The 22229-nt window shown below is 48.0% G+C and overlaps 1 protein-coding gene and 1 long non-coding RNA gene across 2 annotated transcripts; one reads left to right on the forward strand and one right to left on the reverse strand.

The window, feature by feature from the left end:
* Positions 1–3014: 3014 nt before the first annotated feature.
* LOC131830241 (uncharacterized) lies at positions 3015–6209 on the reverse strand. The gene is made up of 5 exons (XM_059172568.1): positions 6089–6209; positions 5598–5830; positions 4307–4807; positions 4135–4180; positions 3015–3658 (listed from the first exon to the last, which is right to left on the reverse strand). Exons 1-5 carry the CDS (start codon positions 6207–6209, stop codon positions 3576–3578), a joined length of 984 nt encoding a protein of 327 aa, XP_059028551.1. The 3' UTR covers positions 3015–3575.
* A 4274-nt stretch (positions 6210–10483) lies between these two features.
* LOC131829970 (uncharacterized) lies at positions 10484–19251 on the forward strand. Its single transcript, XR_009353043.1, has 2 exons — positions 10484–12788; positions 15871–19251. It is a non-coding gene; the product is annotated as an uncharacterized LOC131829970 (long non-coding RNA).
* The last annotated feature ends 2978 nt before the right edge of the window (positions 19252–22229 follow it).

The following is a 22229-nucleotide window of genomic DNA, read 5'->3' on the forward strand; positions in this document are numbered from 1 at the left end:
CATAAGGTAGAATTGCTTCCCCCTTCATTTTCTGTTTTTTTTTTTTTTTCTCTAGGTCTTCATTTCAGGCACTTCTCACCATTTCTTTATTTCTGTGTCTGTGGTTTCTACTTTTTCCATCAAGTTCTATTGGTCTTTGAGTATTTAACCCTCTTTGCCTTTTATCCTATGGCTGCTGTTTGTTGTTTGTTTTTTCAGAGGAAATCAGGGCAGTTTGACTTACAGGGGTCACCTACAAGACCCCTGCACGGGTGAGCGGGCGGCCGGGCCCCCCAGACCTCCGCTCCTCCTGCAGCTTCTTGCACAAGCCCTTGCTCATCTCCTTAAACGCTCGGTGGGTGACTGTGCACAGGGTCAGCCCCTCAGGCTCCGCTGACAGGCCACAGAAGCGCGAGGGTGAGGGTTGCTTGTGCGTGCGGGGCGGCTTACGGGCCTGACACCCTGTGGCCCAGGGGCCCTTTCCCTCTAGAAGGGGACGCGGAGCTGTTGGCCGCCACCATCAACCCTCCCTGCGGGTCTCCTGCGCACACGCGCAGTTCCTCTCAGAGCAGAAGGAAACGCCGGAAGTGGCCTGCCGCCATCTTGGGCCGTGGCCCGCCGCCATCTTGGGCCGTGGCCCGCCGCCATCTTGGGCCGTGGCCCGCCGCCATCTTGGTCCACGCTGCCCACCTGTGGCTCCTTGAAACCTTTGCTCAATCAAATTCTTTTCCATCCTGGATACCCTAATCCTTCCCCCCCCCCCATTCTAGGAAGATAATCCCCTAGTTTGTTCCCAAGATCGGGATTTCCTTTTCATGAATTCAGTTTCTCTTCTTTCGTTTATTTCCCCCACACTCTACAGCTCTTTTCAGCTTTTTTACTTTCATGAAGATTTCCCTCTTCTTTTATCTACTGAATCCTCACACACTTTTATTTTGGACTCATCCCAACAATGCGTTTCTAGAAGCGCTGCTGGTTGAACATTTCTCTTTCTGCATAGCAGCCAGTGGAGGTTCTGGAAGTAAATTATATTCCAAGTCATAGCGGGGCACAGCTGGACTTACTACTGCAGTGTAAACATTTATTAAGCACCAACCCCGTGTTTCGAACTGGCCAGGGGCACTTGGATGGATCAGTCAGTGGAGCATGTGGCTCTGGACCTTGGGATTTTTAGTTCAAGCCCCCACCTGGGGTAGAGCAATTAAACACAAAATCTGAAAAAAAAAAAAAAAATTAAAAAAACAAAAAACAAAAAAACCCAAAACCCAGAACTACCCAAAAACAAGGTTTCAATTTGGTCAACAGGGAAGCAATGTGTACTAGGCAAAGTTGGCTAGTATGGGACTGTAAAAATGCCCTTTAGATCTCCGGCTGGAAGTGGCAGAGCCCCTGATCTCACGCACTCCCGTCCTGGGGCGGGAATACGGGCTCCGGCGCCTGGTCAGCCTGGCCAACGCCGTCTCTGAGCTCCACTGCAGCCGGAACCTTCCTACCGACTCTGCCCCCTCTGCCAGGTCTCCCAGGCTTCTCCAGACTTCTCCCCTTTCTTCCCTCATAGATATTTCCTTCTATAAACCTCTTGCATGACTACCCTGTCTTGGCATCTACTTTGCAGAGGACGAGGAGTGACACAGGATGGTAAGACATAAACACAGGATTCCTCTGAGACAGAGAGCCCCTTCCTTGCACATTTGTCCTTCCAAGTGAGTGACTCTCCTTTTCTCACAAGTCACTCAAGGTGAGAGAACTTCAATTTATAACCAGCTGCCACACCCTATCTCCACCTAAGGGCCACTCCCCATACCACTCCCTAACCGGCATAGCTCAGGTCCCGCCTGACCTGCAGCCCGACACCTTCCCAACTACCAAACAAGTGTGTGTGCACGCCTGTGCGGGTGTGAGTGTGCACAACCCTCCCTCCAACACATACACTTTCCTCTTTCCTGTGTGTTATTATTCATTTCCAGGAGTCAATGAAGCTTATTCTGAAGACCTTTCTCCTTGTAGTAAGGCTTTCTTACTAAATGAATGACAATTAAAACAGCCTTGCCTGAGAAGAGCATTTCGGTTACTTTCTCAAACTTTTTCTGGTAAACAGTATTTCATCTGAGCTGCGTGGTAACACAGGACTAAGACCATCAGCCCCACTTCACAGAGGAAGAAACTGAGACACAGATGAATCTCTGCAGGTGTCAGTTTCCAAGTCTGTCCAATGAAGACTTGAATCCTATGACCTCTGAGGCCTCTTCTACTATGAAAATGGTATTTTTTTTTTTCATAAATCGTCTGAAATCGCAGAGCTAGCGGTTAGTGGTCGATTAGGGATATTATGAGAGAATGCCTTTTGATGCTAGGCGAATTCTCCCACACCATGTTCTCTTTGCGGACAATGGGACCCGCTAACATTGATTAGCTGTCCCCACCCGCCGTGCCCATGCTAGTGACGCACAGGCCCACTGAGGAATACCTGCTCACCGTCCTTCCTCCTCCTACGGTCTCAGTCTCAAAGTATTTAGGTTTCAGTTCCACACACACTTACCAGGAGCTGACACCACCCCTGCTCTGAGAAGATGCTCCTGTTGATTTAACCTGATCAATATTTTCTGTTCTCCAGGTGACAGTCACTGGTTGGTCTAGGGCTGGGCCCAGGCCCAAAAGGTCCAACAACCAGGGTGAACTGGAGGGTTCTGGGTTGGATGCAGGAACGGATGTGTACTCTCTCCTACCGGATATAAATCAGGAAGCACTGTCTTCATTGCTTCTGGCAGCCTCTCTATGGCCCCAAGGGGAAGGCACAGGATTCTTGTTTGGGCCAAGAGTTTCCAGCAGCTAAATTCTGAGATGTCTATATCCCTAATCACTGAACAGTCAACACAGGCAAAGATTGATGAGGTCATTGAGACCCAGAGAGTTAGTAGACTTTGCCAGGCTCGCACTGCCTGTTTGGGGAGGTGAGGGTTAGATTTCAACGCTCCACCAATGGACCCAGGGTTCTCCTGGACTCAGCAAGTACAGAATGCACCCCAGTACAAAGATTCTTCAGAAAAAATCAGTTTTATTTACTGAACAGACTAAAGAAGTACACGTGAAAGGAGGAAGGGGAAACTAGAAGGTGCTTTCTTCTCCTCTGCTCTCCTGCCTAAGACAGAAAGACCACGGGCTCCAGCTGAGCGTGCTGGTAACACTGAACCAGATAATCCTTCCCTTCCCCCACCCCAAACTTCTGTCAAGCAAAAAGCGTCTGCGACTGCCCCAAAGGAAGAAGGCGTTGCCTGCCAAGTATCTGCCTACCTGAGGTCAGGGTGAGGGCAAGGCAGTGAGGACAAGCTGTGAGCAGCTAGAAAAGCGATGGGCACAAGGCCTTGATTCTCACTCTCCTTGTCAAAGAATAGCCAGAAATAAAGCACACAAGGTAAAGAAACCCAAAACATTTACAAACAGAATAGCTGTTTTCAACTCTCACTTACAGGTGTTGTCTACACAATTTTGGCAGAATCAGACAGGGACTGTCTGGTTAGTCCATTTGATCACAGAAAACATACCATTCACTTACTCATCAAGGACTTAAGTACCTACCCTATGTCCTAGAGACGAGCTCACATCCTAATGGTGAAGGGCAGGTGAAGGGCAACGGGGTGTGACCAGTAAATCAACACGATGATTTCAAACTGCTCCAGCTCTGAAGGAAACACAGTGATACGGTCAGATAGGAGGGGCCACACTTTAGATAGTCAGAAACGCCTCCCTAGAGTGACACCGGAGCTAAGCCACGTGAGTCCGAAGGAAAGCAAATCTAGACAGGTCGGGAAACAACAGCAAGTGCAAAGGCCCCGTGGCAAAAAGTACTTGGCAGAAAGGCGGTCATCCTGCCTGGAGAGCAGTGAGGTTAAGCTGGAGAGGATCCTATAGGGGAGGGCCTTGGGGGACACGGCGGGGGCTTTGTCCGGTGCCAGCGCAGCTGGAAATACCAGTCCGCCACTCTTCTGCGGATGTGAATGAGGCAGGATGGATTCTCCCAATGGACCTCCGGTGTCTGACCCGGCTTGGAGTGTGAGATCTCCCACTCCAATGGCCTTGGGGAACGGGACTTGGTTTCCTCATTTAAATAATCGAGGGTCTGGGGCCGGAAGACCTGCGTGGGGATTAGCTCCAAACCTCGGCGTTGAGTCAGAGGCGACCACTTCCAAATCCAGCACAGATTCTGGAAGCACACGAAATTGGAACTGTGAGCAGAACACTGCACGAGCAACCGGTGTGGGCACCTGGCCCCCCGAGGGTCGGGAAAACCCTCGCCCCCCTGCGCTCTCCCTCCCGGGTCTGGGCGGACCTGCGAGCCCCGGCTCGTCCTCCGTCCCCCAGCGCAGCGCGACCCCGCGGCGGTACCGACAGTCCCCGCCCCCCGCCCCGCAGCGCCGCGCGGTCGCGCCCCCGGGCAGAGCGCGGGCGGGGGCGGGGCCGCGAGGGAGCGGGCGGAATGGAGCGGCGGGGCGGGGCACGCGACGCGCGCGGAAGCCCCGACCGCTGGACCCCGGGGCGAAAGCCGGGGAAGGCGCTCGGCCTCCGACGCGCGGAGGAGGGAGCCGCGCAGGGACGCCGCGAGGTGGCAAAGGGCAGGAGGCGAGCGAGCGGGCAGCGCCGGGCGCGGGGCCCCGGGGTAGGCGGAGCCGCGGCGGGCGCGTCGCGGGGCTCGGCTCCCGGGGCGACGCAGGGGAGGCACGGAATGCTGGGCGGGGAGGAGACACGAGGGACACGAGCCGGACTTGGACGACGGAGCGCGGCCACGGGGGACCCCGGACGGCCGTCGCGCCGAGCGGCCGGCCCAGGCTGGCTCCTCAGGAGGGGCCGCGGGAAGGGGGTGGGGCGCCGGGCGGGAGGCCAATGGGAGCGCGAGCCAGGACGGGGCGGGGCGTCGGCCGGCCGGAGGCCAATGTTGGGAAAGGGGGGCGCGTAGAGCCGGGGGCGGGGAGCCGGGCGGTTTGAGGCCAATGGGGGAGGTAGAGAAGAGGGGGGCGGGGTGCCAGGCTGCTCAAGGCCAATTGGAATGAGGTAGGAGCGGGGCGGGGCGCCGGGCGACGCGAGGCCAATGGGAACATGAGCTGGGGCGGGGGCGGTGCGCCAGGGGGCGACAGGGCCAATGAGAGGCTGAGCCGGGGCCGCGGGCGGCCGTCCCGGCCGGCGCCTGGGGAGACGAACCCGGAAGGCGGTGGGGGCGGGGAGCCGGGCTGACAACCTGTCAAATCCACTTTGGGGCGAACTAGGTCACGCGCCTCCGAGAGTCAGGGCGCCCCCGCCCTGCGAGTCCCGGCGGGTGGTCCGCGGGCCCGGCCCGGCTGCTTCCTCTTCCTGCTGGCGTGGGGGCGGGGCGGGCGCCGGGACTCCTGCCTCCCGGGCCCTGCGGCGGCCGCTCGCTCTCCCCCTGCTCGCCGGCGCTCCTCCGCCCGGGCCCTGCTTCAGACGGCCAGGCCCACCGCGGCTCCGCTGTTGGGAACAGGGTCCGCCCGAACGGCCCTCCCGAGTTGAGGACGCCGCACGCCGCTGCTCGCTGGCTGGGGACGGTGGCGCGGTGCGCGCGGTCCCCACGGGCCCGCGTTTGCGGAAGCCGGCGGCCGGCGCACTACTTGGCGCGGAAGGAGCCGCGGGCGGAGGGATCCCGCGCGCCGGCGGGGGGTGGGGGCGTCGTGGGGCGCGTCGTGGAGCGCGTCGTGGGGCGCGTCGTGGGGCGCGTCGTGGGGCGCGTCGTGGGGCGCGTCGTGGGGCGGGGGGGCGGCCCGAGCCCGGCCCCGCGGCGAGGTGCGCGCCGCACGCCCGCGCCGCCCGCGCCGCCCCCGCCGCCCTGCGGCCCCCGGGTCACCTGCTCCCGTCGGGGAGACGGCCGGCGGGCCGGGGGCGGCGCTTTGTGTGTCTGGTGCGGCGGGTGGAAGGGGAGGGCTCCCCGGTCGGTCCGGCCCTCCGCGGCCTGAGCTCCGACGCGGAGTTCCCAGTGGTTCCGGGCGAACGAAAGAAAGAAAAGCCTCCGTTAGCCGTGAGCACTGCTCAGGTCCCGGGGACCGTGAATGCGCTCCGGCGTCCCCCGTGGGGGTTTCGGCCTGCGCCAGTGCGCGGACCGCACGTCCGTCCTCTTCAATATGGAGCCCTAATAGGGCTGTAGCCGCCGCTTGCAGGGCCGCTTGCAGGGCCGCTTGCAGGGCCGCTTGCAGGGCTTCAAGATGGATGTTGGTGCAGCGTCGCATCAGCGGTGCTCACGTTAACGGAGCCAGTCTCTGCCCCGTCACTGCTCAGTGCACATTTGCGTAGAACTTTTCCGTGGAATGGGTAGTAAAGACAACGCGTTGTTTAATTTTTACTACTTGGCCATTCAAATTATGTTAATTTCCCCCAGAACTAGGTGATGCATTGTTTTAAATAACAATGACCAATTCCTCCTCTACCCCCAGATTGTAGGGAACCCAAGGGTAAAATGTAGATTAAAAACGTTAAAATTTGAACGCAGAATTTAAATCATTGACATAGTAATTATTTGAAATGCTTCTTTGTAATACTGTAGTGAACTGGAACAAATAAAAACACTTCGTTTTCATTCAAATATTTCTTTAAGCAAATAGAGTATTTCTTAAATATATGCAAGCATTCTGCTTAAACGTTTGCATGTGTCTATATGGGAAGCATTGTGCTCAAACATTTTTATTACTTTACCCAATGCGTATTTCATCAGTGAAATGATTGTATTTCCCTTTAAAGTCTAGCTTTTAATTAAATGCGTTTTAGCTACCGCTTTGAGAAGAAAGCAATATACTATATCATCTGTGTATAGAGTATGCAGATACCACTTTTTTACATTTAGGAGAAACATGGTCATGAAGAAAAAACTGGATAAAGTAAAATGTTCTTTAAATTCAACATAAACAAGAGCTTACTCGTTAATTAGCCGTAGGATTGTAATACTGAACTACCGTATTACTCTGTAACACAGTATTACCAATAAAAGTGGGGATAGATGTCCAACCTTTTTATGTAAATTAAAATCGAACAAAGCAACAAAAGACCTTTTATATGTTTTGTTGTAGCGAATTCTTTACTGCCAGCTAATTTTCCAAATTGAGTAGTTCTCTATTTTGACCAGTTGGCAATCCAGCACTGTGAGCAGCTCTTAGCCCTCACTGGGGAGGTTTAAAAAAAAAAGTATCTTTTCCTACTGCAAAAAGTTTTGTTATCAATTTCCACTGAAAGATGTTTTCTTTTTGTTATTCTTCTAATGCTAATTAATACTTACTAAAAAGACAATAAAACCATAAGTGCTTTCCTTTAACAAATAGATGATGAGATTGTAAGTAACAAAGTCAACACTCAATTTAGGATTGAGTTGCATATCTTCACACAAAAATTGCATGCTGGAATTTAGCCATTATATATATATTACATTAATAAGTAAAAATGGAGATTTTAAAATTTAAACAAAGTGCAATACAAAAAATATCTTGCTACTTTGGGGTCTATTTTCATTCTTTTAACGAAGGGTTTAAAACTGTTTCTTAAAATGAGTGAGATGATGTTTCTTTCATGTCTTTTTTTTAAACTTCTGATTTCATAAAAAAGCTAGCTCCTTTCATTTCTCTCTTCAAATATGAAAATCAGAAACATTCTGCATTAATTATTTCTTTTGTTGTATCCCTTGCTAGCAAATTCTTTTGGAATAGATTTGGGAAATTAATTAGCTTTATAAATGGAGTTACTGTTTTGCCTAAACACTTCATGTATAACTCCTTACGGGAGGATTCTTCTAATTCTCTACCAGAATGTCTTGGCACAATTTAATTTCTCAGATGGTATTGCACTTCCGGGACTAGAAGAAAAGAGCAGGCAACCTTTCTACTTCTTGTGGGGAGGAGGGAGGGTGGCTTTACGCGAGGATAAAGACATCCTCATGGCAGCTCACCGGGGCTGCGTAATTGGAAATTCAGTTTGGACCAAAAGGGGTAAAAGAGTCTATGAATGGGAAATAAATACGCCTTGAGTTAAAAGTTGCAAACCAGTGGTCTGCAGATGTGTTTGTTGGCCTCTCACAATGTTTAGAGGTTTTTTAAAATTAGTTTCCAAGATTTCAAAAATGGGACAGTTTGGATAAAAATACAGAATGGTAGCTTCTCTTGAAAAGGAGCAGACATGGCTTATTTCTTGCCTGGTTACGTGCTGCTGTAGCCGACCAGCTGCTGCCCCCTTTAGACACACTCTGTACACCAGTCTCAATGCAATCATTCATCTTCAGCCAGCTGGCCACGAAAGGAATCTGTGTTTGGGCATACCTGCTCCACGTTCTAGAAAATTGTGAAAGACTTCATCACAGAGAGAAGGTAGGCTTAGGAAAAAGAGATGATCCTGTTTCTAAGTAAATACAATGAGCTCAGAATTGGAAAGTTATTGTAATTATAGATGGCAACTGGATGTATCCCATTATTTCTTTTATCAGTCCCTTGGCATAAGAAAAGGTGAAGTTGTATCAAAGAGGGAAAAAATGTTTTAAAAAAGGAAAAAAAAATGTTTTTATGCTGTACTTTCCACTTGGAAAGGCACTGCCTTGATTCAAAGGAGTATCACTGGAAATCCTGGCTAATGGAACCCAGGAATAGTAGTCAACTGTGCAATGTTGTGCAAGAAGGGATTCCCTGAAAGGCTACAAGATAATAGCGATGACAGTGATGAGGACAATGTCTTGACATTATTGAGCAGCAACTGTGTGTTGGACATTGTTCCAAGTGCTTTCTGAACTATGTCTCATTGTTATATCTTACTTACGAACTCACTTCTACCCCACTTTCCTTTCCTTCTGGTAGCTACCCTGAACTTTCTAAAATTCAGGCATGAGGTGAGTGCTGTAATTCGCTGTATCTTAAGATGGCACTGACCTTTGGCCTTACTGGTTCTGAGTGTCTGGATTTTTCTCTGTGGCCTTTCCCTAAATGTACCCCAAGCTTGTCCTCTCTCAGGCCTCTTCCTGTCACAGTCTGTTTGTCTTTTCCTGCTGGCATCACCCTTCTCACCTCAGCAAGAAATACTCTTGGGCAGAGAATAGAGAGAATCAGCCAAGACAGGCAACAAATGAGGCAGGAAGAAAAAGATGAAAGAGAGAGGAGTAAGATGGATAGCAAGCACTAAGGACAGGGAAATGGAGATGGACACAAAGACAGCCACCTCCTGTCCTCCCGTTCTCTCCTCCCCATCAGCTGTATCCTCAAACTCAACAACAAAGCCCAGTGAGAACAGCTGCACACTAGAAATTTCCAAGTTTGTGTCCAGATGGATTATGATTGTTTAAGTTTAATGATTGTTGGGAGTGTGAAGTAGACCAGCTCTGCGGTTACATGCAGGTGGAGTCCAGATACATCTACAAGGGAAGTTTCAATAAAACGTGTACCTTCGTATGATAGAATATTTATGAGCTTTTTATTTTTTTAAGATTTTATTTATTTATCAGAGAGAGAGAGAGAGACAGCAAGAGAGGGAACACAAGCAGGTGGAGTGGGAAAGGGAGAAGCAGGCTCCCCGCTGAGCAGGGAGCCCGATGTGTGGCTCGATCTCAGAACTCTTGAGATCATGACCTGAGTCGAAGGCAGATAGATGCTTAAGTGACTGAGCCACCCAGGCATCCTTAAGAGGTGTGTGTGTGTGTGTGTGTGTTAATATTTATTTATTTATTAGCATGAGTGCATTTGCATACACATATGTGTGGGAGCAGGGCAGAGGGAGAGGGAGAGAATCTCTAGCAGACCCCCCACTGAGTGCAGAGCCTGCTGAGGGGCTTCATCTCCCATTCCCGAGATCAAAACCTCGGCCGAAACCAAGAGTCAGATGCCTCAACTGAGCTACCCAGGACCTCCTATGAGAGTTTTAATAAGATGGTTCAAGGGATGCTTGGGTGGCTCAGTCAGTTAAGCATCTGCCTTCAACTCAGGTCATGATCTCAGGGTCTTGGGATCCAGCCCCATATCAGGCTCCCTGCTCGGGGAGCCTCCACTGCTCCCTCTGCTTGTGGCTTCTTGGTCAAATAAATAAAATCTTTAAGAAAACAAAAACAAAAAACACACAAGGGGCACCTGGGTGGCTCAGATGGTTAAGCATCTGCCTTCCACTCAGGTCATCATCCCAGGGTTCTAGGATCAAGTCCCGCATTAGGCTCCCTGCTCAGTGGGGAGTCTGCTTTTCCCTCTCCCTCTGCTGCTTCCCCTGCTTGTATTCTCCCATTGTTTCTGGTGAATAAAAAATTAAACCTTTGGGACGCCTGGGTGGCTCAGTTGGTTAAGCAGCTGCCTTCGGCTTAGGTCATGATTCCAGCGTCCTGGGATCGAGTCCCACATCGGGCTCCTTGCTCCACGGGGAGTCTGCTTCTCCCTCTGACTCTGCCTTCCGCTCTGTCTGCCTGTGCTCGCTCTCGCTCTCCCTCTGAAAAATAAATAAATAAAATCTTAAAAAAAAAAAAAAATTAAACCTTTAAAAAAAGTAAAAAAAAAAAAAAAGATGGCTCAATATCATATTAGATGAAGAAAAAGCAATGTATATTTATATATATAAACATATTTAGGAGTTAAAATATTGCTTTAGTTTTTAATTGGTTAAAATATTATATGAATTTATTTAAAAGGCTAGAAGAAAATATGGCAAAATCGTGGTGGTTCTGGATTTCCAAAAATGCTCTAGTGATCATAAAGTACTTATCTAATCAAAATAAGATAAAATAATTATGGACCAGGGGGAAAAACTAAAAATCAAGCTGAGGATGTACATACTGAGTTTTAGTTCTATGAAAGAAATGAAAAATTATACTATAGCTACAGATGTTACCATCTCCAGATTTCGAATATGTTTTTCAACTATCTCAAGGGGACTTGGAGCAAGAAAGGACAGATGGCTGAGTGGAGCCAACTTCCAGTGCTAGAAAAGTAACACAGAGTACTGTTGTGCTGATGCCACACCTGTGGTAGCCACTTTGAGCAAAGAAGAATGGCACACACGGTTTCCCCTCCTGCTGCACGTAGAGTATAGCAGTCCTCTCTGTGCAGGAAGGAAAAGTATACACTCCAGAGCATCTAAGAAGGTATATCAGTTTCCTAGAGCTGCCAAAACAAAGTGCCACAGATGGAGGCTTAAACAGCCACAGTTTATTTTCTCAAGGTTCCAGTGGCTGAAAGTCTGGGATCAAGGTATGTATGGGGTTGGCTTCTTCTAGAGCCTCTCTCCTTAGCTTATGATGGTTGCCTTTTTGCTGTGTTCTCACATGGATTCTCCTCTGTCTGTGTCCTGATCTTTTCTTTCCTTTTTTTTTTTTTTTTTTAAGATTTTTTTTATTTATTTGACAGAGAGAGATCACAAGTAGGCAGAGAGGCAGGAAGAGAGAGAGAGAGGAGGAAGCAGGGTCCCTGCTGAGCAGAGAGCCCGATGTGGGGCTCGATCCCAGGACCCTGAGATCATGACCTGAGCTGAAGGCAGAGGCTTAACCCACTGAACCACCCAGGTGCCCCGTCCTGATCTTTTCTTATGAGGATACCAATCCTATTGGATTAAGATTGACCCTAATGACCTCATTTTTTTTTTTAAAGATTTTATTCATTTATTTGACAGACAGAGATCACAAGTAGGCAGAGAGGCAGGCAGAGAGAGGAGGAAGCAGGCTCCCTGCTGAGCAGAGAGCCCGATGTGGGGCTTGATCCCAGGACTCTGGGATCATGACCTGAGCCGAAGGCAGAGGCTTTAACCCACTGCGCCACCCAGGCACCCCCCTAAAGGCCTCATTTTAACTTAATTACTTCTTTAAAGACCTTAAATCCAAACATAGTCACATTCTGAGGCTCTGAGTGTTGGGACTTCAGCATGAATTTTGGGGATGCAGCCCATAACAGGGTGAGGAACTGGCTGGAGAAGGTGGTTTTTTTAGTGTAATAATACTGATCAAGGGCATCTGGATGGCACAGTTGGTTAAGTGTTGTACTGCTGGATTTGGCTCTGGTCATGATCTTAGGGTCATGAGATCGAGCCCCACATCAGCCTCCACACCCAGCATGACTCTGCTTGAGATTCTCTCTCCCTTTCCCTCTGTCTTTCCCCCCACCCTGTGCATTTGCTCTCTCTAAAATAAATAAATCTTAAAAAAAAAAAAAAAAGAATGTTGATCAAGATACTTGGGATGGACATTCAGTTGCTGGGTTACTTGTGAGAGATGTACTGTGACTGGACAGGCAGACAGCTTTCAAAAGGGTACAGTAGAACTGGTAAAAGTGTAGTTAGCTATGTTTCCAGAAACTTTTGGCCATTTGGCTCTATTTACATTTTGCCTGATTGAAGAAAACCATCTTAAGGCTTACCTCTAGATTGGGACTTTTTCTAGCAGTGTCATGAAAATTTATGTAAAGATTATTAGAACTGAAGAAGATTAAGAGAATAGAAGATCTGTTAAATAGCCTAAATGAGCTTTTTGTGACTCTCCTTTTATTTAGATACATGAATTCCATCATGCTGGCCTGGGGAGATCTATTAGAAAGTAAATTTATATCAGCAGCCAACAACTGCATTTCAAGAACCAATGTCTGAATGCCCAAATGTAAAGAATGATATGGGTCCTCAGGCATTTCTTTCCTTGCCTCTATGGGAAAATGGAGTAGTCCTTGGAAGGTGATCTAAGAAATGAGGACAAGTATAGCGATAGCAAACAACGACAACACAAATCTCAATCTGCCTTGGCTTTCTCTACAGTCGGAGAATTCTGAACTTGAGCCAGAGAACTCTATTTCGTTCTGCAGCAGGCTCCCATCCCTTTGGAAAAGGTGAGGGTACATATGATGAATAAATAATATCATCATATTTTGCTTCAGTAGAAAAAAACCTGCGTGTGCAAGCAACAATCTCTTCCTTGTTTCAATATTAAATTGCTTAGTTGGACTAAAGCAAACCCTTAAAAACAAGAAAACTGCTTGGCATCCATATCGGTTAGTATAAACACAAAGGAAATCAATCAACATGAACGAATGACATTGAGTCAACTTTGACTTTCTTTCCCACTGTACTTCTTTTTACTTAGGCTTCCTGGGAATTAAATTTTGGGAATCCCTGAGGCTCAGAAAGCTCAAAGGAGTTAATGGACTGAGTTATGTGCCCCTTGCCCCCAGATTCGCAGGTTGAAGCCCTAAGTGCCAACGAGACCATGTCTGCAGCTGGAGCCTTTGGGACGTGACCAAAGCTGAACAAGGTCATAAAGAGGAGCCCTGATCTTGTAGAATTAGTGTCCTTTGTAAGAGACACCAGAAAGCTTGCTCTCCCCTGACATGATGGGACAAGCAAGATGGCGGCCTTCTGAAAGCCAGGAAGTCAGCTGTCACCTGATGCCTGGTCAGTTAGCACCTGATCCCAGACTCCCCAGACTCCACAGCTGTGAGGAAATGTCTGGTGGGTAGGTCACCCAATGTATGGTATGGCAGCCCAAGCTGACTGGTTCCAGTGACCAGTCTACACACCTGTCTCCTGTTCATTTTCCGGGTCTTCATTACCTCTCATTACCTATTTTCTGAAGAAATGACACCCAGTTACCCCCAGGCTACAATAAGCTCCCTTTCTCTGTGTGTCACAGCATGTTTGTTTTTCTTATTTTTATTTTTTTTAAGATTTATTTATCTTAGGGATGCTTGGGTGTCTCAGTCAGTTAAGCATCCCATTCCTGGTTTCAGATTAGGTCATGATCTCAGGATCCTGGGAGCGAGCCCCGTGTTGGGATCCCTGCTCAGCAGAGAGTCTGCTTCAGTCTCCCTCTCTCTCTGGCCCTCCCCCTGCTCATACTCTATCTCCCTCTAAAGTAAGTGGATAAATCTTTTTATTTTTTTAAAGACGTAGCAAGTTATTTGTAACATAGGTCAAGCTATTAACTTACTGCTTCAGGAAGCTAAGGTTACGTTAGCATGATGTGGTCCAAATCCTCGGTTTGAATTGGTTCTCTGTCATTAAAAACAGGCTCAAACTGGATAGAAAGGAAAATCTGCTCAAAGTCTGGTCACAGGTTCCACTTGTTAATAGTTGATGATGGTGAACAAGCAGAACATATGATAGTTTCACCATGGGAAGGGTTCAGAGCGTGGACCTAGAAAACGTACTCTCCAGCTGGGATTCTACGATGACCAGTTGTGTGCCCTCGGCTAATCACTTACCATTTTCCACACTTCAACTGTCTGCTGGTAAGGTGAGTGCGCACGGGTGCCTGCCGTACATGCTTCTCTCCGGTGGGGTTCAGGAGGCTGAAACAAGATTAAGGGAGTTTTAAAATCTCATAGCAATGAAAAAAATGTGGATTTAAGGGATATAGTTGATGTACAAAATTTTATATATTTAATGCATATAATTTGAGTTTGGACACGTGCATATGCCTGTGAAACCATCCCCATAAGCAAGGTATCCATCACCTCCAAAAGTTTCCCCTCTGCCTCCCTGTGCATGTGTGTATGTATGTGTGTTTGCATGTTTGTTAAAAATATTGAACATGAAATCTACGCTTTAACCAAAAAAAATTTATTGACGTATAGTTGACACATGGAATAGAAATCTACATCAATGTGGGGCACCACTGAAATCTTGACTTTGTGACCTGGGTCCCAAAGAAAGAGCACCAATGTCCCTTTGGATGACAGAAGTGGATGAGATGCTGGCACCTTTCATGGTGCTTTTCATGACTGTACCCGGGTCAGCCTTCAGCAAAACTGACCAGTCTTTTATCAGCTGTGATCGGCTTCACTCTCAATCATTACATGGGCAGAACTGGCTCTTAGTTCTTAGTACGTCAGCCCGCCAAAAGGCTCCTCCCCACCCTTGGAGGGGAAGGTGGGGGCAAGTAGAGCTCCTTCTCCCTAGCCAAAGATGGCGCCCTCCCTTCAGAACCTGCTCTCTTCAGAAACTGCCCTACCAGAAAAATAATAAAGGTGTTTGCCCATGAAGAAATCACTTTGGAAGAGTGACGACAGCCGAGTCTGGCTACATTCTCCAACACAGCAATGGGAAAGTTAGCCAGGAGGAACCAAGTGGAGGCTTGTTCAACTAGGGCTGGTAAGCTGACTCAAAGCCCACAGACCACTCACAGGCCAGTGTCTTCTCAAATACAAGCGAATTCTGATCTGCAAGGTCAAACCCAATAACCTGTTGAGTTTCTTTTTCCTATTTTTTTCTGAGAGGTTAATTCATTCCCGGTGCCCTAGCCTTTCCTGGTCAATGTACCTAGCAATCTCTGTCGTCAACCCCACCACATCTTCAGAAAAGTGTGTGTGTGTGTGTGTGTGTGTTTTGAGGGATGGTGTAATGTTTTGGTAAAGCCAATCCAGGACAGATGCCAAAGAGGTCCAAGTTGGGAGTTTAATTATGTAAGTGTATAACTGGCCACTTCCTATATTCTACTTTTCCTAACATAAGTATACAAATCCTCAAAGTGAGAGAGAAGTAAATTAAGGAAGGAAGATTGGAGGGAAGTAGGGAGGAAGTTCAAGTGTTAAACATTAAAATGGCCTACTTTCTTTTTAAAAAGACTTTTAATTTATTTATTTATTTGAGAGAGAGCCAGAGAAAGAGAGAGAGAGCATAGAGGGGGAGGGAGAAGCAGGCTCCCCCCGAGCAGGGATCCTGACTCAAGACTTGATCCTAGGACCCCGAGATCATGACCTGAGCCGGAGACAGACCCTTAGCCACCCAGGCGCTCCAAAATGGCCTTTCTTGAGTCCCTACTTGCAGATACTCTCAGGTGTCTCTGTCTGTGTTCCATAACAGTTTTATAAATTACCATTTGCTAAATACCCACCCTGTTTTCAAACACGACTCAGAGCAGCGATTTTCTTCTCCTTCTTCTTTTTTTAAAGATTTTATTTATTTATTGGACAGACAGATACCACAAGTAGGCAGAGAGGCAGGCAGAGAGAGGGGGCAAGCAGACTCCTAACCGAGCAGAGAGCCCGATGCGGGGCTCGATCCCAGGACCCCGGGACCATGACCCGAGCCGAAGGCAGAGGCTTTAACCCACTGAGCCACCCAGGCGCCCCTGGAGCAGCTATTTTCAACTGTCACCTCTACATGGTGAGTTCTTCGATCTACATTTCTCAGTTAACCTCGACCACTCCTGGTCTCTATTTCCGTTACTTACTGGGCATGTCCATCTGGAAGTTCCACCTTCCAGGCTCCCTGGACTCACTGGGCCCAGAAGACTTTATGCTTCCTTGCAAACTCATTTCTCCTGTGCTCCCTGTTTCTCTTCATGCTTGGACATTGGACACTCTGGTTACCTCGGCTCTCGGTAGGTCCGTCTCAGCTCAGCTGCATGCAGGTATGGCATGGGGCAGGAGGGGAGTCTTACATAAGCATGCATGGGCCTCACTTGGAATCTTGAGGGTGAGAGCCAGCCTTCCCCAGTTTAAAAGCTCCTTAGGTGATTCAGTCTTGCAGCCAAGCTTGAGAACCACTTCTCCAGGCCTTGGGGCATCTCGGACTCTTCCGGATGCAAGCTGGCAGTCACAGGGCTGGTCTATGACTTACCCCTAAAATATCTCGGGGACCCGTCGCCTCCTTTCTGACCCTGTGTTCTCCCCTTGGCTTAAACATCATTAAAGCACCTCTTGGCCTCTCATTTTCTCCCTTTCTACTCATGCCAGACAGATTCTCCCTCTTGTCTGGTTCTGAACATATGAACCCTCATTTCAAAACCCTCCCAGCGGCCATGTGCCTCGGTCCTGGTTATGCAGGCCCATGGCCAGGTGCTAGCTCTCTCCGCCAGGTTTATACCCACCACCCCCCGTAAGAAACGTTAGGACAGCCCGGACAAACTTGCTTGCCCTTCCTCCTATCTGCCGCCACACTTCCTGCCTCTGTGCCTTTGCACACACAGTCTCTGCTCCCTTTCTTCTGTACTGCACATGTCTGCCTCCCAGGCTTTCACGAAGGGCCGCCCCTCATCTTTCCAGCTGGGAGCAGTGTCCTTCTCCTCGGAAATGTGTTCAGACTTCTATGTTCTCTGTCAGAGAACCACTGCAGGGAAAACAGTTTACAAATTAACGGATTCTTGTTCTGCATTTCCTTTAGTAGTCAAAACTAGTTACTTGCTTTACGAGGACAGGGGTGCTCAAGATTGAGTAACGCTAAGGATCACCTGGGGAACTCATTTAAAATGCATATTCCTGGGCTAATTTCCAGAGAGTCTCAAAATGCAAGAACGAATGCTCTAGCAGAAGCTCCCCACCCTGCAAGGTTTTCCAGATGGTGCTCCTGTGACCGTACTCGGAGAAATGCTCAGATGGGAGGTTCTTTCTAATTTCATGTCGGTTGGATCCCTGACCTTACTGACATGTTGAAATTCTGTAATATAAATCCAAGGGCAGCCTGCACAGTAGCATATTGTTAATATTGTTAATAGTTCACATAACTCTAAGGATGGGCAGACTGGGTAAGTGAGTGAAGTGGCCTCAGTGCTGGGGGGTCTCAGGAAGTGGCGGGAGCCACGACGGAGCCGGGAGGGTCCCAGCTCTTTACCTCTGGGTCCTTGTTTCCACTTCAGAACGGGAAACGAGTAATGCCTGATCTTTCCGTTTTCTCGGAAAGCTGGAGATCCAGATGCTCATGTGGTATTTCCAGATTATGTTTTTAAAAATGCTGTAAGTTTTGATACAATACCTTGAGCCTTTGCAACCCTGACTTCAATCAACAATTTAATCATAACCGAAGTATAAATAGAAGTAAATACTTTGTGCTGGTTTGTTTTGCTGCAAGGGTGACATGCGATATTTTCTCATCTGTCAATTGACAAGTGCAATCTGTAGAACACAGACAAGGACATTTGAGGATTTCATAAATCATTAATTGTTCTAGAGATGGGTCTACCCTCTCACTTTACAGAGGCAAGAACTGAGATCCAGAGAAGTTAAGGGAGTTATACGACGTCTAGTAAACTGACTTAATTTTGCTTTTCTGATCTGTAAAATATGAAATGTATGTAAATATACCTACATGGTCATGGGCTGAATGTTTGTGCCCCCCGCGCCCCACAAATTCACATGTTGAAATCCTTCCCTCCAATGTGGGCGTGCTGGGAGGTGGGGCCCGGGGAGGTGATCAGATCATGAGCCTAGAGCCTTCACGAAGGGGATCAGAGCCTTTACTGAGGGGACCCCAGAGAGCCCCATCTTTCTGTCACACTTTCTGTGTTTCTACACAACTGGAAGACTGCGGACACAACCTGGAGGAGACCCTCACAAGAACTCCCCAATGCTGGCGCCAGATCTCAGACTTCACCTTCCAGAACCGTCTAAGCGGCCAGGGGTAGGGCACCTTTTCATGGCAGCAGGGATGGATGACACACAGTGACTGGGCTCTTGCTGCGTGGGAGACTCTGGGCACCACTGAATTTTAGCTCCTGTTGTTCCTGAGTTCAAGATCAGCCTCATACAAGCCTCGCTTCAGACTCTCCCCATTGGTTGTCTCTGCCTCAGCCTTCATGCAATGAGATGATTTTTATGAAGACATGGTTTTTTGTTTTTTTTTTAAATTAGCGAGTTTCAACTAGTTTGTAGAGTAATTTGGTCAAGTACTTGAGCCTTGCTGAAGTAGTTTCCTTATTGCCTAAAAAAAGTTGCCCTAGGGGCGCCCGGGTGGCTCAGTCAGTTAAGTGTCTGCCTTTGGCTCAGGTCATGATCTCGGTCCTGGGATCGAGCCCTGTGTCGGGCTCCCTGCTTGGTGGGGTCTGCTTCTCCCTCTGCCTGCCACTCCCCTTGCTTGTGTTCTCTCTCTCTGACAAATAAGTTCTTTTTTTTTTTTTTTTTCCATTTTAAAGATTTTACTTATTTATTTGACAGAGAAACACAAGAGGGGAAACACATGCAAGGGGGAGTGGGAGAAGCAGGCTCTCCGCGGAGCAGGGAGCCCGACTAGGGGCTCAATCCCAGGACCCTGGGACCATGACCTGAGCTGAAGGCAGCTTCACTGACTGAGCCATCCAGGCGCCCTTCTGCCAAATAAATTCTTTTTAAAAAAAAAAAGTCCTTTTTGATGTTTAAGATCCTGTTTAGTTCTATAATTCTATTATTTTTATGATTCAATTCGTAGACTTTAAAAATAAATGTTTAAGCCGTGAATCACAGTTTTTATGTGTCTGAATAAGCCTTACCTACCAATTTAGAGATTGGAAAAAATATGTATACATTTGTTCATAGTTTTAATACTCAGGGAGAATAATTAGTTTCTCTATTAAAGACCAACAACTGTATTCTAAATTATAAATTTAACGTTTCATTGTGCTTTATTATTGGAGATATTTAGCTTCTACTTTTATGCCTGCTGGAACAGTTAGCTCTGTGAGTAAATCTTTTCATTCCCTACCATAGCTGCCTTTATTATTTATTTTTTAGGCGTTTTTAAAGGTTTATTTATTTGAGGGGGTGGGCAGAGGGGCAGAGGGGTAGAGGGAGAGAATCTCAAGCAGACTCCCCACTGAGTACAGAACCCGACTTGGGGCTCGATTCCAGGGCCCTGACGTCACGACCTGAGCTCAAACCAAGAGTCAGATGCTTAACTGAGCCAACCAGGCATCCTATGGCTGCCTTTATTAAGATGTGCCGCCCTCCAGGCCAGCGGTTCTCAGTGTGTGGTCGGTCTGAGGAGACCTGGAACCCTAGAGACCCTTTCCAGCTACGGATATGCATGAAACCAGATTGTCTTCATAAACTCAACCCAAAACACCATTCAGCAGTAGATTGAATGCAGATATGAGAATGCAGCTGTCTTCTATTAAGCCAGATAGCAAAGAGATGTACAAAACCCTAAAATAATACCATTCTCCTCAAACTTTGTTTCAGAAATGTATTTTTCATAAAGCTGTGTTATGTAAATTAACATACAATAGGTTCGTTATTATTTTTTTATACAAAGATTTTATTTATTCACTTATTTGCCAGAGAGAGAGAAAGAGAGCACAAGCAGGGGGAGTAGCAGACAGAGGGAGAAGCAGGCTCCCTGCTGAGCCATGATCCCAGTGTGGGACTCCATCCCTGGACCCTGGGATCATGACCCGAGCTGAAGGCAGAGGCTTAACCAACTGAGCCACCCAGGTGTCCCCGTTATTATTCTTTTACAATGAATTGAGAAGCAAATGTTTTCAAGTTGTCATAACGTTAATTTCTAATACGGTAAGTGTTGAGAGATGTAACTTGCGTCATCAGACATGCCCGGCGCTCTTAGTATTTTCAAGAGCGCAAAAGTGTCCTGAAACCAAAAAATCTTGAAAACCTTGCTGGGAACTTTTTGCTCCAGTGGAAACATAAGCTACTTGGCCGGTGTTTTTCATATAGGACGGAAAGAAATCAAAATCGTAAAGTGGAGTTTTGCTCTGGCCCGAGCTTCATCCCAGTGTCGTTAGTTCCGAGCTGATCCAGGCCGGATATTCTCAGCTTGGAGGACAAGTCAGAATCAGCCGGGGGGCTCCTTCCAGGATTGAGCTCCCCACTCACTAGATTTGGGTCCCGCTGCAACCGTGGATGCAGAGCCCACGCTGTGAGCCCCACGGATCTGGGTCTCCGCTTCCAGGACCCGCCCCCCACCTGGTCTGCCAACTCCATTAAGTAAATGAACTTTTGTCTGAAACGTTAGTCAGAAACACACACGGAGCGGACGGACGTTTTAGGAAGCATCTAAATCGGGGCGCCTGGGTGGCTCAGTGGGTTAAGCGACTGCCTTTGGCTCAGGTCATGATCCTGAAGTCCTGGGATCGAGCCCTGCATCAGGCTCCCCGCTCAGCAGGGAGTCTGCTTCTCCCTCTGACCCTTTCTCTACTCATGTTCTCTCTCTCCCAAGTAAATAAATAAAATCTTAACAAAAAAAAGGAAGTGTCTAAATCACTTGTAGGTCCCTGGCAGTGGGGGGGTACAAGGAATGGGAAGTGAACGGGGTGTTTCCGTCCATTCAGACGGATCAAAGCTGTCTAGGCGAGAGGTCCGGCGTCAGTCGTGCAATCAACTCACACTCATGTCCCACAAGAATGTTCTGGGAGATTCGGGTCTCTGTCACATTCTTTTCATTTCAATTTTACACTAATACTGATTAGTTACTGAAAAACAAAAACATACCGTACTGTGTTAAACAGTGCTCCCCACCTCCAGATTGATGACCTTCCCAGAACTTCAGAATGTGACCCTACTTGCAAACAGGGTCTGCAGATGCAACCGATCTAATCAAGATGAGGTCATCCTGGAGGAGAAACTCCGAGGCAGACACACACACAGAGGAGAGTGTCCCGTGCAGACAGACACAGAGGGGGCGCCTGGGTGGCTCAGTTGGTTAAGCAACGGCCTTTGGCTCAGGATATGATCCTGGAGTCCTGGGATCGAGTCCCACACTGGGGGGGGGGGTGTTCCTGCTCAGCTGGGGGTCTGCTTCTCCCTCTGACCTGTCCCCTCTAATGCTCTCTCTTTTTCTCAAATAAATAAATATAAAATATTAAAAAAAAAAAAAAGACGCAGAGGGAGGGTGGGCATGTGCTGACGACACGGACACGGACACGGACTGGACTGGAGAGGTGCCCTCAGCAGGCTCCTCCCAGCTTCTGCCCTTGGGGCTCCGTGCTGATGCTGCCCTGTAACCCTGCTCACCACCAAGTGCTCGCACAGCCCCAAGGGCAGGACAGTTAATGTCTCTTGGGACAAACCTCTGAATAATGGAACACTGGACTCAGTGAATAAATTTTTCCCTCTTTCTGCCAGGGAGAGATTTTCCTGAAATGTAGATTATATAGCTTTTAAGAGCGTGTTCTGTGAGTCTGAACAACCCACCACACTTCATGGTCAGTGTGAGAAGGCGCGCTGACACTGGTTGTCTCCTTCCGGCCCTTCTGCCCCTCACGCCGGGGACTGCTTTCCCTGCTATAAAGCCAGACACATAAGCCTTTGGTTTACGCTCTATTTCCTGGGGAACCCAGGGTAAAGCAGGCCTTAAACAGCCCTGTTGACATTTCAATAACACAATAATAAAAAATAAAGAAATAAAGTAGTAACACAAACATGGTAAGAAAATTTAAGTTCTTCATAGATGTTTTTTAAAAAAGGTAGCGACAGTTTGCTTATCCTTTCTGTAAGGATATATATATACGCACACATATATATGTCAACGGATACAGGAGATATATATAATGCTGACTTTTAAGTATATTATACATGATATTATATATATGTGCATACAATGGCAGCACCTCAGAGCTACCCCTTTTT

The sequence above is a fragment of the Mustela lutreola genome, chromosome 4 (genome assembly GCF_030435805.1).
Source record: "Mustela lutreola isolate mMusLut2 chromosome 4, mMusLut2.pri, whole genome shotgun sequence".
Lineage (NCBI taxonomy): Eukaryota > Metazoa > Chordata > Mammalia > Carnivora > Mustelidae > Mustela > Mustela lutreola.

Coding starts and splice junctions, on each gene's coding strand:
- LOC131830241 (XM_059172568.1), bottom strand. CDS start 6,209: ATGCGACGCTGCACCAACATCCATCTTGAAGCCCTGCAAGCGGCCCTG. Junction 4,808..5,597: donor CGCGGCTCCTTCCGCGCCAA/GTAGTGCGCCGG, acceptor CCTCCTGAGGAG/CCAGCCTGGGCCGGCCGCTC. Junction 4,181..4,306: donor GGACGAGCCGGGGCTCGCAG/GTCCGCCCAGAC, acceptor GTGTGCTTCCAG/AATCTGTGCTGGATTTGGAA.